Source organism: Phycodurus eques, chromosome 16, assembly GCF_024500275.1.
Source record: "Phycodurus eques isolate BA_2022a chromosome 16, UOR_Pequ_1.1, whole genome shotgun sequence".
NCBI classification, from domain to species: domain Eukaryota; kingdom Metazoa; phylum Chordata; class Actinopteri; order Syngnathiformes; family Syngnathidae; genus Phycodurus; species Phycodurus eques.
This window is the reverse complement of record NC_084540.1, coordinates 8,375,727-8,396,311: the sequence shown is the minus strand read 5'-3', so window position 1 is coordinate 8,396,311 and position 20,585 is coordinate 8,375,727. Positions and strand designations below refer to the sequence as shown.

General features: G+C 39.2%; 1 protein-coding gene across 6 annotated transcripts in view; it reads left to right on the top strand.

Moving 5' to 3' along the window:
* The window catches only part of LOC133414768 (choline transporter-like protein 2), a 28,115-nt gene extending 11,929 nt beyond the window's left edge, over positions 1–16,186 (top strand). The window contains exons 1-22 of one of the 6 annotated variants that reach the window (XM_061700373.1): positions 2,405–2,779; positions 4,000–4,048; positions 4,133–4,206; positions 4,305–4,389; positions 5,411–5,495; positions 5,649–5,762; positions 5,870–5,930; positions 6,723–6,846; positions 6,989–7,072; positions 7,151–7,263; positions 8,963–9,094; positions 9,723–9,822; positions 9,960–10,052; positions 10,209–10,293; positions 10,473–10,735; positions 10,814–10,908; positions 11,980–12,083; positions 13,276–13,349; positions 13,448–13,518; positions 13,750–13,838; positions 13,983–14,067; positions 14,567–15,368. In XM_061700373.1, the coding sequence (XP_061556357.1) occupies positions 2,746–2,779; positions 4,000–4,048; positions 4,133–4,206; positions 4,305–4,389; positions 5,411–5,495; positions 5,649–5,762; positions 5,870–5,930; positions 6,723–6,846; positions 6,989–7,072; positions 7,151–7,263; positions 8,963–9,094; positions 9,723–9,822; positions 9,960–10,052; positions 10,209–10,293; positions 10,473–10,735; positions 10,814–10,908; positions 11,980–12,083; positions 13,276–13,349; positions 13,448–13,518; positions 13,750–13,838; positions 13,983–14,067; positions 14,567–14,772 (2,220 nt within the window). In that variant the 5' untranslated portion in view covers positions 2,405–2,745 and the 3' untranslated portion in view covers positions 14,773–15,368. The other 5 variants (XM_061700376.1, XM_061700375.1, XM_061700374.1 and 2 more) reach the window with 5 other exon arrangements.
* Positions 16,187–20,585: the final 4,399 nt, after the last annotated feature.

Sequence of the window (20,585 nt, the reverse complement as noted above, 5' to 3'; positions counted from 1 at the left end):
TAAACCGGATACACTCCTTGAAGTCTCGGCGCCCTTTGCACAATGGTCATTGCACCGGACTATTGCAATAGTAGTCATTCGAACTGCTCTAAGTGCTAGAGGACTGTGCATCTTTTTGCACAATTGTTTTTTGTCAATGTCTTTATGTCTCCAAAGTGTTCTGTAAATTGACTGTCTGTTGTACTAGAGCGGCTCCAACTACCGAAGACAAATTCCTTGTGTGTTTTGGACATACTTGGCCAATAAAGATGATTCTGATTCTGATAAAGATGATTCTGATTCTGAAGATCCTAGTCTGTTTGCTGGCTACTTTAAAGGTGCCTTTGAGCAAGGCATCGTCCCTCCGACCCCAGCTCAAGTGATACAGCACTCGTTACTCATATCTCTCACTCTGAATCTGTCCTTGCATGGCTGCATGTGTGGGATCTGGTTGTAAATGTCGTGTTCGACGCATAAAAGTATACATCGGAGTGAGAGTTAAAAGGGGTGGTAATGGGGAAGGCCAAGGTACCAAATGCACGACCCGCCACTAGGATACGAAGACTGGTGAGGATGAAAAGAAGGCATGGGAACTCTGCCTTTGACTGCATGTCAGTAAAAACAAAAATATACTGCAGATAGTGGCCTCTGTTGTAGTCTATGATAATGGGATACCAGGCCAGACTCCTCTAATACTTATTGTTGGTTGTAACATACAATAATTGTGAAAAGGGGCACTTTTTGTAAATGGCAGCTAGTTGTAATTTCCCCATTCCTTAAAAAAAGATAGAAATCATCCATCCATCCATTTTCTGAGCCACTTCCCCTCACTCGGGCCGCGGGTGTGCTGGAGCCTATCCCAGCTGTCATTGGGCAGGAGGCGGGGTACACCCTGAACTGGTTGCCAGCCAATCGCAGGGCACATAGAAACAAACAACCATTCGCACTCACAGTCATGCCAACGGGCAATTTAGAGTCTCCAATTAATGCATGTTTTTGGGATGTGGGAGGAAACCTGAGTGCCCGGAGAAAACCCACACAGGCACGGGGAGAACCTGCAAACTCCACACAGGCGGGGCCGGGGCTTGAACTCGGGTCCTCAGAACTGTGAGGCTGACGCTCTAACCAGTCGTCCACCGTGCCGCCAAGATAAATATCATACATTTTTAATTTATGTGTGGGTGCATGTTTTGAGTCACAGTCAGGTTTAGCTGCAATAGTAAATGAAAATTGCTTTGTTTTTAAATGATCAATGTTTCTACGGCGGCACGGTGGGTGACTGCTTTGCACATCTGCCTCACAGTTCTAAGGACCTGTGTTCAAATCCAGCCTTGCCTGGGTGGAGTTTGCATGTTCTCCCCATGCCTGCGTGGGTTTTCTCCGGATATTTTGGTTTCCTCCCACATCCCAAAAACATGCGTGGTAGGTTAATTGAAGACTTTAAATTCTCCGTTGGTGTGAATGTGAGTGCGAATGGTTGTTCGTTTATATGTGCCATGTGATTGGCTGGCAACCAGTTCAGGGTGTACCCCACCTTTCCCCCCCAAGACAGCCGGGATAGGCACCAGCATGCCCGTGACCCTAGTGAGGATAAGCGGTAAAATTAATGAATGTTCCTACACCGGTTGGAAATGCCATTTGCACACCTAATAATTAAATTAAATTGATACCCCTTGCTCTGGTTTCAAAATGTAAAATTGGATTTGACCCCCACCGGAGAGCTTTTTAAAGGATTAGAACTGTTCCCACAGCCACCACCCTGCATCACCTGATGCATCCCCTAAAATGTAACATTAAAGACTGTTGTAACTTGTATGCTGCACAAGAGAGATTGATGATCGAGGAGAGGCAAATTCTGAACTGGTACTTTCATGCGCAGTTCAATTGCTCACCAAAACAAAATGAATGGAAATGTTCAGTCATGTTCCGTTTCTGTCATCATCAGTTATAAATATCCACGCATTTAGTCACACTGTGGGCTCATTGTTAAAATCATAAATTCATTCACCGCATTTCTGACTTGACTGCTGATTAAAGAGATTGTTGAAACAGCATCATAAAAATGAATTTACAGTACATCTTTGGATTTCCATAGCTTAGAGTAAGTTCTTCTATAAAACATTGATAATGCTGAGACTTAAATATAGAAGTGAGTCCTAATAATGTTACACGACACTAACAAATTAATTGCCATTTAGCCCACTATCAATGAATTAGCTGGAGCTAATCATTGCTCCATAAAGGCTACACAAACTTCTACATTTCCAGTTGTTTTAAGAAAACACATGTTTCTGATAACAACAACACAACTTTCCATTATTTTCCCTTTCCCATTTTTACACACCAACAGTTCCCACCCATCCTTTCACACAGACACGCCTCTTCTGTGTCCCTCCCATACTTCCTGCAGTTGGGTTTATGCGTCTCCTCTGATCTCTGGAGTACAACAAGAAGAAGCCAGAAAGAGAGAGGCTTCGTTTAGAGGTGGGAGGAGATACACAGGTGGAACACACATTGGGACGAGCAACTTGTTTCAGGATAAACAAGGTGGGGGCAGGGAAGGGGGCAATAGTAAGGTGGAGCATTTTTGACTGGCCAGGCGCACAAGGACAGGTTAGACTGGTTTCTCCCCACGTGATCCTTACTTCTCCTTGCCTTTTGAAAAAACTGTACAAGTGGAAAGAAAGCCCCAGCAGTGTTCTTTGAAGGAAAGTAACTTGGGTTCTCTGCACATTTGAACATTAGCCACAGAAAACGAATTTCAAGATGCCAGAGGGAGGCGAATATTATGGAAAGCATGGTAATTACCCTTCCTGCTTAAGTTTCACATTCCCTTGAAGCATTTTTCATCTGTATTATTTCTTTTAAAATGAATTGTGTAGTAGTGATTAAATGTTTAGAAGAGTGATACTGGAGTAAGAGTAACATGTCAGCCTTGTGGGAAAAGTATTGGTGCGTGCTGCTGATTATTATGCAGGTGTGAAGGAGAGTATGGGCCTTATTGCCTGTCTTTTGCTTCGACAATTTGTATACTACCTCGACAAAAGCTAGGCCTCCTCGTTAGGCCTCATTCCTCTGAAATTTTAAGAGTATCAACTGAAAGGAACACGCTGGCACCATAGCATGTACAACAACAAGCACTCATAATGTTTCAGTGAGTGGTTTCTCTAAACCACTCGGATAAATGCTTGCTGCCAGCATTAATCCCCCTAAAAGCATCTGTAATTCATATGCCAAGACTCCACAGAATACTCTGTCTCGACTGATCCATTTCTACGTGCAATACTATACATCAATCAAACATTGGTTATACAGTTTCTCATCTCGTCACCGGTCTCTGCCTGTGCTAGTTATAACCCCCTCCCCCTCCCCTCTGTTATCAAATATGATACTGAAACTCGTAAGCTTTCCTTCTCACTTAGTCATCGCAGCCATTTTCTTTAGCAGAGTACTGAATTTTACACTATTTTGCTTTTAACACTTAAAATTTAATTAGAACACAGACCTTTACCAAGGTTAAATAATTGTAATTTGTAGCTGCACCAAATGGTACGAAGTAGAAATTGTTAAAGATCTTTCTGTAATCCACTTAACTATGTGACCTTCTTGGTCCAGTGAATAACTACTTTTTTTTTTTTTTTTTTTTTTTTTTTTTTAAAAACACGCATTTTTATTTCATTCTAACAAGCAACTCCATTGTCATGTTTAAAATGTGGGACTGTACAACAAAGGATTGAGCGACCTGTCGTGGCGGTCCATCTTCCACTCACTCACTCATTCTTTCTTTTTTTCCCTGAGTTTAGTCACCAGGGAGGAATTTGGTGGGTTGCCAGGTGTGTCTACCTGTAGGGAGGCAGATGGGAGCACACTGGTGCTCTACTCTAAATTACCTTCCTTTTTAATGTCCCTTCATGTGTCAGTTTGATTATTTGTTTTTAGGTGACTACTTTACAGTAAAAGGGTGTTGCAGAAGTCTGAGCGCTCACGCTGAAATTGAATAAACTTCCCTCTATTATACAGGTGAGCCTAGGAAATATGATCCTACATTCAAGGGCCCACTCCAGAACAGGTGAGAGGGGAAAGATTTTATTTTTATTAGTTGGATGAGTCTTCACACGACCCTAAATCCTCCAAAATTTGCTCTTGTCTCCAGGGGCTGCACAGACATTGTGTGCTGCATCCTCTTCATTCTTGCCATATTATGTTATATTGGAGTGGGAATACTTGGTAAGGAAACAGCCCTGCGTTTTTTTTTTTTTTTTTGTATACTGCACACCTACAAATAAATTCTATAACATGAATAACATTGTATTTTGTTTTTCAAGCTTGGTCACAGGGTGACCCCAGGAAGGTGATCTATCCCACGGACAGCCGAGGCCAGTTCTGCGGGCAGGCTGGCACCCCGCTTGAGTGAGTCGTCTTTTCTTCCCACATATAGAAGTTACTGTTTTGGCTGTGCTGTTACTCAACAATAGTTAACAGCATTCATAGGAGTCTGTCCAAATGGCCATTTTTAAAAAATGCATTATTGTTTTGTTTTTTTTAAGCTTTGCTGAGATCCATTAACATTTGCAATATTTACAGAGTTCACATGTCATGGATTTAGGTATTAATACCAAGGACACGGGGTGCATTGTTGATTAATAAAAAATCCTTAAATATGCATTCATTCTAACATTTTCTACACCGCTTATCCTCATTATGGTGACAATTAAGCTGGAGCCTATCCTAGCTGACTTTGAGCGAGGGGCATCCTGGGCTGGTCACCAGCCAATCACAGGGCACATAGAGACAAACTAGCATTCACGCTTGCATTCACAACTATGGACAATTTAGTCTTCCATTAACCTAGCATACATGTTTTTGGAATGTGTGGGGAAGCCGGAGTAACCATAGAGAAAAACCCCACACGGGCAAAAAAAGCAAACTCCACACAGGAAAGCCAGAGCAGGGATTCAAAACCGAACCTGTGAGGCAGACGTGCTAACTACTCCGCCACTGTGCTGTCTCCTTAAAATATAATAATGTTATACATTACAATATCTTTTGGAATGTATACAAATTGTTACCACAGTTTGAATTCGTTTAAAATCAAGAGAACAATGTATAGTGAGTTTCATTTCACTAAGTTACATGCATGAGACATCGTGATTGTGGTGTACCCTCCCTGCTCTACTTTTCACGTGCAACAGGCAGCTGTTTTCAGAGGGGGGAAAAATTGTCAAAAGTGCAAACCTTCCTTATCGGATTGCATATAAAGCATAACTCTGTATAGTGCAAAAACAAGCAAATACTTTTTAGATGAGTCACATAGTGAGGGTATAAATTAACAGGAAACAAAAGAGTTCATAATTTAATTTACTCTGAAATCACTCAAACTAGTCTCTTGGATTTGTGAAGGTGTGCATGTTTTTTCTTGTGCCTTCATCAGAAACAAGCCGCTGTTATTCTACTTCAACATCATGAAGTGTGCCAGCCCCATGGTGCTGCTGGAGTTCCAGTGTCCAACCACACAGGTTTATTTATTTTTCATTACCGCCATGCAGCTCTTATTTATGAATCATAAACATGCTTGGGTTTCCTTTACAGTGTACATTCGAGCTATTTTTGGTAGTGGCCTAATGATGATCACGTTTCCTGCAGTGATGCGACTTTTCTTCCCTCATTAGATATGTGTGGAGAAGTGCCCTGAGAAGTTCATGACATTGATCAAAGCGAGTAGCAACAGAAAAGACTTTGACTACTACAAGTCCTTCTGCAGGGAAGGGGTGACAAACTCGATGGTGGGTGTTAAGTTTTGCTAATGAACTTTCGATATCATGTACAAGTTGTTAGAACTTATAAATTATCCTTCACACACTGTTTTACCAGTTTGAACGTAATGTTTCAGAGTACACCCGAAATCCTCAAGTTAGGTCTGTGTCCTGCTATGCTAACCCCCAGCAAGCCTTGTGAGTTCATTCTCTGTTCATCTTTTTTCAAATCTTCCTTTATCAAATTATCTTCTCTTTGCTTTATTTTGCCTTGAATTACATATTTTCTCACTGCACAGTATGTATCAGAAGTGATACAGGTGGATATTCCCCTACCTTTTCTACAACTGGAAATTTCTTAAACTTTGTAAATCTAGAGTAAATATTCTATATCCCATGACAAGTACCAATATTCCCAAATGCATCGGCTAGTGAAGTTGTGGGGTTGTCACGTAACTCGTTCTCATGAAAATACATACAAATAGTCTGTCACATAGAACAGAAATCGTTTTACTTTCTCCCATTTCCTCGTTTGAGGAGTATTCCACTTTTATTTGTTTGAGATGCAGTGTTTGAAAAGCTAAATCTTACTGTGGTATTTAAAATCTCGCTTCAACTAATAAGCAACTCAACCATCCAGTGTGTTCCACTAACGTGTATGTAGTCACTGTGATGGGTTAAATGCTGAGAAAACAAATTTTGTGTGCATGCATGCATGTTCATGACAATAAAAGGTGATTCTTCTTCTTCTTTTTGTCAGCCATCTACTCCATCCTCACTCCTTTGGAAGACACTTAAAACCTTTTTTCAATTTTTATTTTTATTTATTTATTTATTTTTTAAATACTAGATTCCCCCCCCACTCATGGGGTTCAGATTTTAAAGTACATTTCCCATACAGTATTTGTAAAAGTGTTAGTTAAGATCGACAAAGTCTTGCCTATAAAATACAGTTTGAAAAAGTTTGTTACTTGTTGAATTTTCTTTTAGTCACCCGTAGGTGCTTCCCAGCTTTGGGCCAAAAAGGAGGAGTGATAACTGTGGGGAACAATTCCCACTTTGACGATGGAACTGGAAATATGAGAGATGCCAAGGATCTTTTAGATGGAGTGAAGTGAGTGCTGGAGTTATTATTACACAGGAAAAACAATAATCCTCCATAGTTTGATGAAATATCTATGTTAAGATGTCTTCCACTTTAAATTATACAAATCATACACTAAGATGAGCTCAGCTCAAAGTATTTTTCCCAACAGGAATGCAACTGTGGTTATTGAAGCTCGCCAGGTGGTCATGAAAATCTTTGAGGATTACACGCAGTCTTGGTACTGGATTCTGATGTAAGATATCTTTAAACGTGGAACGCATAGATTGTTGGCTTACTTCCCTTACCCGCTGACCCTCCTCACTCTCTCCAGAGGTTTAGTTATAGCAACGGTCCTCAGCCTTATCTTCATCGTCCTCCTGCGCTTCCTGGCAGGGATCATGGTCTGGGTGATGGTCGCCTTGGTGATAATAGTGATAGGATACGGTAAGACTTTATAAATACATGTCCATCTATAGATACTGTATATTGACTCCATACAGAAATGTATAGCTTCATCCAGATTAAAAATGATTAAATGCACATTGCTTAAAAGGATGACACATCACATAGCATTCACACAATGCATTTATTTATTATTATTATTTTTTAAATCATTAGTATGGCAACATGTAGGTAAAACTGCACTTTAGGTGATGGGCGTAGTGTTGTTTTGGTGATTAGCAGTGTTGTGTTTGCGCCAAAAGCTACCTTTTTGGATTTATGGCCAAACAGTTCAACATTGGTTTCGTCGGACCATAACACAATTTCCACGTTTGAAAAGTATTCCACTTCTATTTGATGGAGATGTTTTCTTTCTTTTGGGGCGGCACGGTGACCGACTGGTTAGAGCGTCTGCCTCACAGTTCTGAGGATTGGGGTTCAATCCCGGCCCCGCCTGTGTGGAGTTTGCATGTTCTCCCCGTGCCTGCGTGGGTTTTCTCCGGGCACTCCGGTTTCCTCCCACATCCCAAAAAATGCATGGTAGGTTAATTGAAAACTCTAAATTGCCCGTATGTGCGAATGGTTGTTAGTTTGTATGTGCCCTGCGATCTGCTGGCAACCAGTTCAGGTGTACCCCGCCTCCTGCTGATGATAGGCTCCAGCAGGCCCGCGAACCTAGTGAGGAGAAGCAGCTCAGAAAATGGATGGATGGATGTTTTCTTTTGCACCACACACTCTGGCAGCTCAAATCTCATGTAAACTAATAAGCAACTCAACTATCAATCCACAATGCTTTGTCAGCAAACAACTCCGTCCCCATTCCCATTTACTTCAGTCTACTTCAAATTACTTCAATCTCCCCTGCCCCCAAATGAATTATACAGGTTATAGGTCATATTTATGGTGGAAAAACTTGAAATTTACCTTGGGCTAATTTTTTTTTATATTACATAAACCTCGGATTTGAAGAGGGGTGTGAAGACTTGTATCCATTGTATCTCAGTAGTGCAAGAATGAGTTTCATTCTTTTTGCACAACTTTTTCATCTTTATATGTGCATATTAACCATTATTTTGTATGTCATCTGCAATGGAATATTTTCGGCAAAACAGTATGTTTTTGCTTCTTTTGACAATTTTATTTAGTATTTCACTATTTTATTGAATAATGAACAGTGAACATGGTTTTGAAAAACTAACTATTTATTCCCTCATATCTTTTTATGCCTTCTTTTCACACAACGGGCATTTTTATTAATTACAGCTACACAATGTAATAACCAATAGAAGAGCTGCACCAAACATTCTACAATGACAATCAGTTCTGAGCAACACTGTCAGAAAAATTTGTGTTTTTGCTAAATGAGATAACTAAAGTATTAGAAACAGCAATATGATTTAGTTCTATATCCCTGAAAAATATAAGTAATAAACATTGTTAAAATTAAAGACACATTGGATGCAGCGCTTACCTTAGAATTACATTAGATTGTGCAGGTGTACCTATGTTGTGGCTGGTGAGTGTATAGAGTTAAGAAAATGAATTTCCTCATTCTGCAGTCTTGCTTTACACACAAAAAAATAAATAAATCCCACAGCCCAACCCCTTTTAAGTGTCTCAAAATTAAAATGCATACCGTAATACCACACAGGTGCTTGTTTTACAATGGAAAAGACATCTCTTTTTAAAACTCTTTACGTAGGTATCTTCCACTGCTACATGGAGTACGCTGCCCTGAAGGGAACGCCTGGTGCTGATGTGACCCTGCAGGATTTAGGCTTTCAGACAGACTTTGCAGTCTACCTTCAGATCAGACAGACCTGGCTGGCCTTCAGTAAGTTAAACATAAGCATACTGTACAAATTGAGGAAACTGCTTGTATTCATCCACTTTCAGTCGGCACGGTTTCCATAGAGAAGTACAGTTTGCTTTCCTTAAAGCTTTCATTTTCATTATTCTGCATATAGAGTATACAGCTGTACGTTGTTTGTACGGACGAAGGTGCTCAAATTTAGAAATAGTCAATAGCATCCTCAATCATTATAGTTTGTCTTTAGTACATTGTGTCTATCTGTTATGCATTTTCATTGCTGTGGTGTTCACACAGCCGTCAATTGACTTTTTGACAGAGAATCCTCCATTCTATGCAACCATAGGATTGGAATAGGAAGAGCAATCCTTTTCTAGCAAACAGTGCTTGTCAAGACTCCACACCCACATCCTGAGATGAAAATAAGAAATGCAAAATGCTGGACATTCTTCCTTGTTGCTAGTCGGCCATGCTATTTTCCTCATTTGACACTGTCTCACACTATTACCTACCATATTACTATGTGATCTATATCAGTTGTTTACCATTCCAAGCTGTACCTTGGTGAGCTGCAATCTACTGTGCAGTAAAAATGTGGCTATAGATTTCTTCTAATCCTGCTGTTTCTCACTGCTGCTCTTCTTCCTTTTAGTGATCATTCTCGCCATAGTAGAGGTTATCATCATCCTGTTACTCATCTTCCTCAGAAAAAGGATCCTAATTGCCATTGCACTCATCAAAGAAGCCAGCAAGTAAGAGATCACCTTTGAACTTGGCTGACAAAGGAAGTCTTGGAGGGGAAAACATTTCAAAACTTTTAGCTGCCCAGGATTTGGTAAACAATTTAATATTGGCTGAGTGTGAAGAAGTGATGATGTTGTGTTCACAGGGCAATTGGATATGTGATGTGTTCCCTTCTCTACCCACTGTTCACTTTTCTCCTCCTGGCTATAGTCATCGCCTACTGGGCCACCACTGCTGTGTATCCTTTTTGTCACACCTAAACTTTGGACTGGAGTGGTTGCATTCAAAAATTAGACGGGAAGTTTTGCTTCTTTGATCTGACCCTGAAAAGAACTGAGGGTTATCTGCAGCAATTATCCTCTTCATAATTGTTGTCCTTGACATAACTTTTCAGTTTCCTGTCTACTTCAAATGAACCTATCTACAAAGTATTCAACGAGACAACATGCGAGCACTCAAGGAAAACATGCGATCCAGCTGTGAGTTGTCTCTTTTTGTGAACTTTATAATGAAGCTTCTAAGCATATCTTTTTGGTTGCTAACCTTTAGGAGTGCTTTTTTAAAATTATTATTATTTGCAATTTATTGGTTCAGCATGTCTCAATATTACGTGGGTCTATTAATCCAAATATGTTCGATTTGACCTATCTGTGCACAGAACTATACAACCACAACCATGAAAGTGGAGTGCCCTGACTCGGAGTGCCTTTTTGCCTTCTACGGGGGAGAGACTGTTTACCACAAATACCTGATTGGTTTGCAGTTCTACAACGTCTTTCTTTTCTTTTGGTGTGCCAACTTTGTCACAGCGCTGGGGCAGATGACATTGGCTGGGGCCTTTGCCTCCTACTACTGGGCTTTTGTCAAGCCAGACGACATGCCTTCCTTTCCTTTGTTTTCTTCACTCGGGAGATCTCTCAGGTGTGTTTTTATTGTGGATCTCCTGTCATTTGACATACAGCATACCATCTTTAGCTTTAATAACTTGTATTGTTTTAGGTATCACACAGGAACTCTAGCATTTGGCTCCCTGATCCTTTCAATCATCCAGATCATAAGAGTTCTCCTGGAGTATCTGGACCATAAACTTAAAGGTCAGTCACTTTGCGCCGCCTGGTGCAACATCGTGCCTACTTTCGTGTTTGCAATGACTCTATGTAGTCACTTTGTGTGAGTAGTTCAATATACAGTGTTTCGCTTGTTTGCCCGATTCAAACTCATCTTTCGCGTCCCCTGGTGCCATTTTGCACCAACTCGCACTGTTTCATTGACTTTATGTAATCACCTTGCGCCCAGTGTGAATGTGCCATTAGTCAGAGGTGCTTCACCACTCCCCCATATGTTGCCAGTGTTAGATATTCAGTATTATGATAACATATTAGTAACATTTTCATTGTTGTTTACATATTAAAATATTCATACCCCCGCCTGTGTGGAATTTGCATGTTCTCCCCGTGCCTGCGTGGATTTTTTTCCAGGCACTCCAGTTTCCTCCCACATGCCAAAAACATGCATGCTAGGTTGATTGAGGACTTTAAATTGCCCTTAGGTGTGAATGTGTGCACGAATGGTTTGTTTGTTTCTATGTACCCTGCGATTGGCTGGCAACCAGTTCAGGGTGTACCTCGCCTCTCGCCCGAAGATAGCTGGGATAGGCTCCAGCACACCGCGACCCTTGTGAGGATAAAACGGTACAGAAAATGGATGGATATCCCTAAATGCACCATCCTAAAGGATTTTGATAACTTCTAGCATAGTCTAGACTCAGAAAGAATGAGAATCATAACTTTAAAACATAGGATATGCCTGTATTAATAAAGAGTATGAATATTTTTTTACATGGACCTCTGTCAAAATGTAAAAAAAAGAATAAAAATATATTTTTAAATTCATCCATTACTGCTATAAAGTTATGTTTTTTTGGTGCCATTTCCATCTTGAATATGAATGAGTGAAAGTTTTTACTGTGTAAAAGTCACTGCTTTGAAACTGGTCATTAAAACAACAAAACAATACTTTTTCACAATACTGTAGATTGGTGCTCAAAACGGTAAAAAAAAAGAAAGAAAGAATGATAAATGAAAGCAAACATTTACAATGTTAATCGCACATCTTGAGGTTTTTTTTTGTTTTTTTTGGACCCTTACACATAATTTCCCTTCCAGGAGCCCATAATAAGTGTACCAGGTTCCTCATGTGCTGTCTCAAGTGCTGCTTTTGGTGCCTGGAGAAATGCATCAAGTTCATAAACAGAAACGCCTACATTATGGTGAGTTGTCTGAATTGACATTGGCCTAACTCCGGGGTGGGCAAACTGCGGCCCACATCCGGCCCATTGATCATTTCAATCCGGCCCGCCAAAGATTGGTACAGAATTGCCCAAATCATATCAAAATCATGACTGCATTCATTTGACCGTGTCCTGTAATGCCCAGTGGTTCCACCAGGTTGTGCTGTAATGCCCAGTGGTTCCACCAGGTTGTGCTGTAATGCCCAGTGGTTCCACCAGGTTGTGCTGTAATTCCCAGTGGTACATTGGCTTGACTTCGGCTGTTCTGTTTTTACTCTGCTACTGCTCTGAACCCTTCTTCTACCATGAGTGGGCCAAAGAAAAGAAAAGTCGACAGTGAGTGCCGAAGGTTTAATATAGAATGGATTACTAAATAATTTTTCACTGAAGTCCGGTCTAACGGTGTATGTCTAATTTAAGAAACTATTGCGGTTTTAGAGGAATATAACATCAGCTGTCACTTTTCTACCAAGCATGGTGATTATGCTAACAGTTAATCAATGTAGGAATTGATGGCAATGGCTCAGCGATTAAAATCACGTTTGCAGGCTCAGCAAAACACCTTTATCTGACAAACTGCCATCCAAGATTCAGTCACATAAGACCCTGAAACAGCGCCACGGGAGCTGGAGATGGAACTGATTGATCTCCAATGTGATACTGTCTTAAAAGAGAAGTTCAACTCTCAAACTGGATGTTTTATGCTTCATTAAGCGCACACAAATTTCCAAAAATCCAGAAGATGGCACAGAGGATGCTTGTGGCGTTTGGCTCTACGTGTGTGTGTGTGTGTGTGTGTGTGAACAGACTTTTAGTATGATGAACACCAACAAAACATCCTACAGATCCCAGCTGAGTGAACACCTCAGATGTCTTCTGAGAATTGCCACAACAAAACTAACGCGAGACTTTGATGCACTGGCAAAAAAAGGTGATAAAAAAAAAATCAACACGGTTCCCATTAAAACTAAATTTTAAGTATTAAGACAATGCCTCTTTTCTTTTTTTATTTTATGTGTGTGTTTATTTTTTTTATATGAAAGCATCTGGTCCTGGCTTGGTCGGCCTGTCAATGTGGCCCCTGAGCCAAAAAGTTTGCCCACCCCTGGCCTGACCCCTGGTATATTATTGCTTTCTAATAGGACGCGTTTTCCCCACATTTGGCCTCTAGGTGGCGATATATGGCAAAAACTTCTGCACTTCTGCCCGAGATGCCTTCTTCCTGCTCATGAGGAATATGATCAGGTTCATACTTTGTTTTCTATTGTAAATACATGTTTAAATCAAGTTTAATCTATTGTGAAATTATCTACAAAAAAAAACAACTTGTGGCTGTGGCATAGGGTGGCTGTGTTGGACAAAGTGACCGATTTCCTCTTGTTTTTGGGAAAACTGCTCATTGTTGGACTTGTGGGTAAGTGTTTGTCGTCTGTGTTCTTCACGCTTGATTAAAAAATATTTCCCTAAGGCCTTTATGCTTTCAAACCACAATGTGATGCCTGTGCAAATATGTGGATTATGTAACTTTTAGTTTGTCATTGCATAATTTGTACTCCTTGATCTTGATGAAAGGACCCGATGCCGGAAAAGACAATCACACCATTGTTAGTTGGACTGTTGAACTTGTTTGTTTCTCCCTCCGCAGGGGTCTTTGCTTTTTTCTTCTTCTCTGGGAGAGTGAAGGCTTTTGAGGACACCGCCCCTCATCTCCACTACTACTGGGTACCCATCCTGGTGAGTCATTTACTTTAGAAATACAATTGAGCATTACACAATCTGCAATCAATTATGATGTGGGTGCTTTCTCAAAATATTAGTATAGTTATGTACAGTGGGTATATGTCATGTGTTTTTAAATGATGCTTGTGTCCTCACTAGACTGTGGTGGTTGGCGCCTATCTCATCGCCCATGGATTCTTCAGTGTGTACGCTATGTGTGTAGACACACTTTTCCTCTGCTTCTGTGAGTAGAACCTTCTCACTGGTCACGGTCAACAATCATGCAATGCATGAAACACTACATAAAAAGAACAAAAATTGGCAACCATGTTGAACAGGAAAAAAATGTTTTTGAGTCGTGCAGGACTTGACCGGAACTTCTTCCTCGATTCATTGCTTTGCTTTTGGTGTTGGGCTGTGTCTGCATGAAAAAGGGTGTCTTAACAAGAACGTAATTAATGAAACTACCATTTGAAAAAGTAACAGTCTGTGGCTTACTAAGTCTTCAAAATGTATTTTTCTGAACAAGAAGTGATTGTGGGAACTTTTTGCTTGCTTGCTTGCCTGCTTTTTGACGCTCTCTTTTTTGTCTCTTCTCTCCTTCCCCTCACGTCCCTCAATGCACTTCTCACTTCTTTCCTTCCTGCCAATTTTACCTCCTTTCTTCTCACTTTTACTTCATAACTAAATGTCTCATCCATTCATTAACACACACACATTTATACAAAAACACACAAATGAAGGTGAAGACCTGGAGCGTAATGATGGTTCAGCTGCAAGGCCTTATTACATGTCCACTACTCTCCGTGAGATTCTCTGGGAGAACAAGGCGGAGGGTCCACCATCTTCTGCTCAGCTACAGGATGAAGAAACCAGTGGGCAGCAACAGCAGACTAAGGAGGAGGACACATCTTTAGTAGTCAGGAGTTCTGTTGTTAAAGATGCATAGATTTTTTCTTTGAAACTAAGAAGATGGATCTCATTTTGAGCCTCATGTCCCACAAGCATGCTCACAGGTGGCAAGTATCCAAAACGGTGAAGTTTATTGAAAATCAAGCTCATCTTAAGAGGGCTGAATACTGGTACTCAAGACACATCTCCAAATTACGTGTGTGGAATGTCTCCATTTTCCTGGAGTGTTCAGTGTTTGAAAAGCTTTTGGAAATGTGATTGGTTGTAATGTATTCATGCTGCTGGCCAGTAGCCATTTGAAACCACTTATGTGCCTAATTTACTCATAGAATCTGAAGGTTTAGAATGGACAATTGTAAGCTCTAAAATATTTGATCTGTACTAAGAAACGATGACCTTCTAGAAGCTTGTCTTGTACTGTCGGCATTTCAGTTTTTACTGTGAATCTAAAAAGTTGGATGACAACACCTTATAACATGTTTGCCAATGTACTTGATATAATAAAGCAGAAATAATAGCAACAAGATTCTAAAATCAAACGTATTTTGAAGTAGACTGAGACTGTGTCCCATTTGATTTGCTCAAATAAAGCGATGGTTCTAATAATATCAGTGAACATCAGTTTTTGTCTGTCTTCAGTGGAGGATCTTGAGAGGAATGATGGCAGTCCAGAGAGGCCATACCTCATGCCTGAGAGCCTCCGCAAAGTCCTGAACAAGAAGAACAAGAATGCACCAGCTCAGTAGAGCGTGTCCTCCAGCAGCGATTGGTAACTAAAATCGATCAAAGAGCACAAGAAAGATCCTGATGCTTTTCAGAACCCTTCAGGTGATAACCACATTGTATTTGTTTTCGTGATTACTCTGAAAGAGGGTTTACATTAAAGAAATTCAGAGACTTACCATATATCACTCAAATATTTATTTATATAATAGAGCGTTTTGGATTTAAAAATGCCTAAACCTAATGTATATTTGGAGTGCAGTAAACATCCATATTATGAGCTGTTTTTGTTTTTTTTATCCCCCACCCCCCCTAACCAGCAGTAAACATCCATATTATGAGCTGTTTTTGGTTTTTTTTATCCCCCACCCCCCCTAACCAGCACATGTATATTTTTCCATACTTGATAAGTACATGAAGTTACGCTTCAAAGCAAGCTGTATTAGTTTGGTCTTTAGTTTTTCCTTTTTTTTTTTTACTTTGAAAATGTATAATCTTGCATGACTTTTTTTGGGGTTTTTTTCTGTTACACCAAAGCCATCGTACGGCCAATGTGGGGCTGTATATGCACTGCATGTCACATCTAATGCTGAAAGTTATTTTGTACTGCTTTTAGTGATTTTTTTTATTTTTATTTTTTTTTATGACTGCTTTTAAGGTCATTTTTTTGACATTGTGTATGGAGTGAACTGTAAATGTTTTTGAAATAAAAGTAAAATAGTTTTGTACATTTTAATCTCTTTAGTAATCATTGTCTTTGAGAAGACTTACAAAATGGGGTTGTTGTACCAATTGAAAGCCTACTGATAAACCACATCATTTCCCAAAACCCAAATACTTATGGCTACTTTCTGTTCCAATACACCTGTTTCTAGTTCTACAAACCACAATCCCAGCATCAGAGACCAGTTGTATTCTACAGGAGACACTGTTGATAAATTAGGATGTAATCATGCTAAACCATTGGTATACAGCCAATTTGGCAAGCACACAAGACAGCATGCATCTGAGCCTTAATCATTATGGCACAAAGCAGGATAAAAGTTAACTTTTAGTCAACAGTTACCGTAATTTCTCGTGTATAATGCACACCCCCAAAGTTGACCTCAACATTCTGGAAATCCCTGCATTATGTATAATGCATTTTTACAATGCATGAATTTGCTTCTACCCATATGATCAAAACATGACGTATCTGTATTTTGTTAGTTTTTTTCAAATAATTATTCTGAAGTTGAGCACTTTATTTTTAACACATAATCCTTTTTTTAATTTACTTGCTCTTATTTTGAAATTAACAGCCCTACTTTTATTGAGTAAATTAGAAAACACACAGTTGTGCTCATGTTTGATTACCGAGGCAGAATTAGTAAGATGAGTACAATTCCTTAAAGAAAACATGAAGGACCACGCGAGAAACATTTAATTTTATTTTAATGGGATTCAAATTAAACTGTCAAACATTTCAGAAAAGCATTATTGAACAAAACATAACCATAAAGAAATTAATGTTGGTTGTTGTTCAGTCAGTCATATTTAAAAAATACAATATTCTTCCAGGGTATGTAAACATATGCAGTTACAGAGCGTTTTAACATATATAACAAAAAGTTTTTGTTTAAAACAAACAAACAAACAAAAAACTCCATATTGTGCTTGTTTAGAAATATGAGCATATCAGCATGCTCAGGGTTCAGATGTGATTGCGGACAGTTAGTACAGCAGCTGAAAACGCCTGCAATCAAGATATAAAATTCCCAGCGATACAAGTATTGACTTTTGAAATTTGTTTGCTTTTCCTGGTTGATGACTTGAGAATCTACAGACATTTGTTTGCCTTTCCTTTCTACGGGAGCAAATTAGTTATAAATTAATTGCAGGGAGTCCTCAGCATATGACGTTCCCACCATACAAGGTTTCAAGGTTATCGACAGCCCGCAATGAACTTGTTTGGCAACTGTAAGAAAACATGATGACACGGCACAAGAAGGCATGCTCAGTTACCGATGTAACTATTTTTCATTTACATGTATGTATGGCCTCGAAGTGTTTTTCGTACAACTATTTACTGTCATATTAACTTTGCCACTACATTTGCGGAGGTTACAGATAAGCTATTGCTCATTCTGACTTGCGTACAAATTCAACATACCATGTCACCACCGTAGGAATGGAACTCTGTTGTAAACTGAGGACGCCCTGAATAAACAAAATAAATTATGCGCCTGGCTGGTTGTTGTCATACGAATTCTTACACCTTGTGGACAGACGAGAATGATTAAAATACCCCTAACTGACAACATGGTAACCAATCAAATAATAAGTTATCAATTATTCCCATCCCTATTACCAATGGCATGTACTGTAAATTTCCAGGTAGATATTTACATATATTGTCAAGCAAAAATTACAGTGCAGTCTAATGAATTCATTGTGTAAGATATGAGTTACATTTTAACACAGTAATCTTCTCTATTTGCAAGGGATAGGGACCGAGCCCTGCCGAGAATAGCGAAAAACTGCAATTTATGCCACCCCTAAAATGTTTATGATTACCTGTATTAACCAATATTTAAACCATCAATATACTACAAAGATCCCAAAATAGTTTTAAAATAATTTTTAAACATCTTAAAATATTACCCTTAAAAATAAATGGTTTACAGATTGTTAGATTATTATTATTATTTTTTTAAAGCATCCCAAGTGCACGTGTACATGCACATGTGAGATTCACTTATAACTTCTTCGGCTAATAACCCCGGCTAAACCTGGCTCCTCCCCAACGTACAAAGCTTGTCGCTCATTGAAGATGTATCACTTCAACATAGTTCCTTGTTGACAATCTACTACTCTCCCTTTAGAATGGGCTTTGGCACCAACTTGTGTCATTTTAGGGCATTTAAGAAGGCGCACATGAACCACAACCTTTTTTCAGCAAATAGCTGGGGATAGCTATGTTACATGGAAAGAAATGTGAATATGTGGATAGTGAACTGCTAATAGGGGGTTCAATGTAATTGAATTGTTTAAAAAGATATGTATAAAATCTTGGAATGTATTCCAACATTGGTATTTTTCAGGTGCCTCAATGAGAACGCTATCGAGGGTTAAAGGACAAACGTAAGGGTTGTTTTGCAACTACCAAATCTTTGCAGCCTCTATACTGTATTGCATTTCTACTGCACAATATACGCTTTGGAATTAATTGCTGTAACATAGGACTAGCGCAGCGCTTACCCCATTCAGTGGTACAAGTGTCTCATAAACCTCATGTGTGCTACAGGATATGTGACTTCATTTGGTTTTGTTTGCACTCTTACTGATAATTCAGGAGTCAGATCACAAAAGGTTGTTTTCACAGCAATTGTGCGTCATCGGTCTCAAGTATTTAACAAAGCCTGTTGGTCAGTGAAGGGTGGCTTTCATTCCAATCTCCATGGAGAACACCTGAGCAGCCTGAGTGGAGCCCTTACAAGTGGTTGGTATGCACTTGATACGAGCCACCGTGTTCCTGGCAACCCAAAGGATGATAAACAGCACTTAGATAATATCTGGGTGAATATGTATCTATGTCAAATATTTAAATATCAAAGGTTAATAATGAAGGCAATGAGATTTCTATTTTGAGTGCTGGCTAACATTTCGAGTGCTGGCTAACACCTAACAATACCTCCGTTTGAATAAAAGTGCCATAAATTACAGGGAAACTATTTCAAATTCAATGGTGAACATACAGGTAGGTGGACTGGACGAACACATTTTACTGATGTATTATTGAGAATGTTGTTTTTCTTGTTTGCACTCACATGACCACATTAGATCACCACAGTATCTGCATTTCCATCCACCTGTCGTCTGAGCATAACATCACAGATTTGAGGTGTTTTTGAAATACTTTATACAATTTCTAAATTATACGGACAATATCCCAATAATGTTTGAATTTCGTTCCATTAGTGTATATGATGAGTTTAATTATAAAGGAAATGTCACTGCTAGTTTGAATGAAAATGTTTTTTTAACGTTCATATTATATACTGCTATTCTTAAATACACTATTGGAACTGCAGCAAACATTTTTAGGCAGCCTTTATGGGAGCCTCTAACATACATACGTCTGCACAGAGATATATGAATGTAAATACGTTGTAACAAGTTTGTGCCTTTTGTGCATGTGTTGATAAAGAATTGTTTGGCTGCATTCCTTGACACCACTGTACCCTTTTTGCACCCATCATCTTGTAAGGGGTTTGAATTCCAGGAATCCATAAATGAATCCATAAACAAACAAAAAAATTCTTATGATTGAGCATTTTTCTGTATGTATTTAGAAATTTAGAAACTGTATGTATTTAGAAATTTCTCTCTCCTTGATTTAAAATAATTTTAAACTGTCTTTTACTTTTCTTTGCTTAGTTTTTCGTAAATGGTTTTAAAATGCTTTTAATCATGTACAGCATGTTGAATTACCTTGTGTATGAGTCTCAGTAAATCTTAAGTCTAATAAACTTCAAGTCAAGTCACCTCAATGCAATATCTGTTCAACATAAAGAGAGAAGACCAGTAAGCTAAAATCTATCTATCTATCTACCGACAGAAAGATAACCAAAACAGTTCATTTTAGTAGTTTTTCTTAAAATAATGCCATTAATTCATGCATTCATTTTTAAACCCAGATTCATACCATGTACTGTTTCTAACTGAAATTTACTTGATTTTAAAACCATATTTATTCCATGGAACTGTTTTGAACTCAAATTAACATTTTTAAACCAAAAGCCTGATTGATTTTATAGTTTATCTTTAAACCGAACATATAAAATAAACAAAAATCAAGTCTGTCAAGTATTCATGTCTTAAGTCAAGAGCTGGCGGCACGGTGGACGACTGGTTAGAGCCTCAGCCTCACAGTTCTGAAGAGCGGGGTTCAATTCCCGGTCCCGCCTGTGCGGAGTTTGCATGTTCTCCCCGTGCCTGCGTGGGTTTTCTCCGGGCACTCCGGTTTCCTCCCACATCCCAAAAACATGCATGAATTGGAGACTCTAAATTGCCCGTAGGTGCGAATGGTTGTTTGTTTGTATGTGCCCCGCGATTGGCTGGCAACCAGTTCAGGGTGTACTCCGC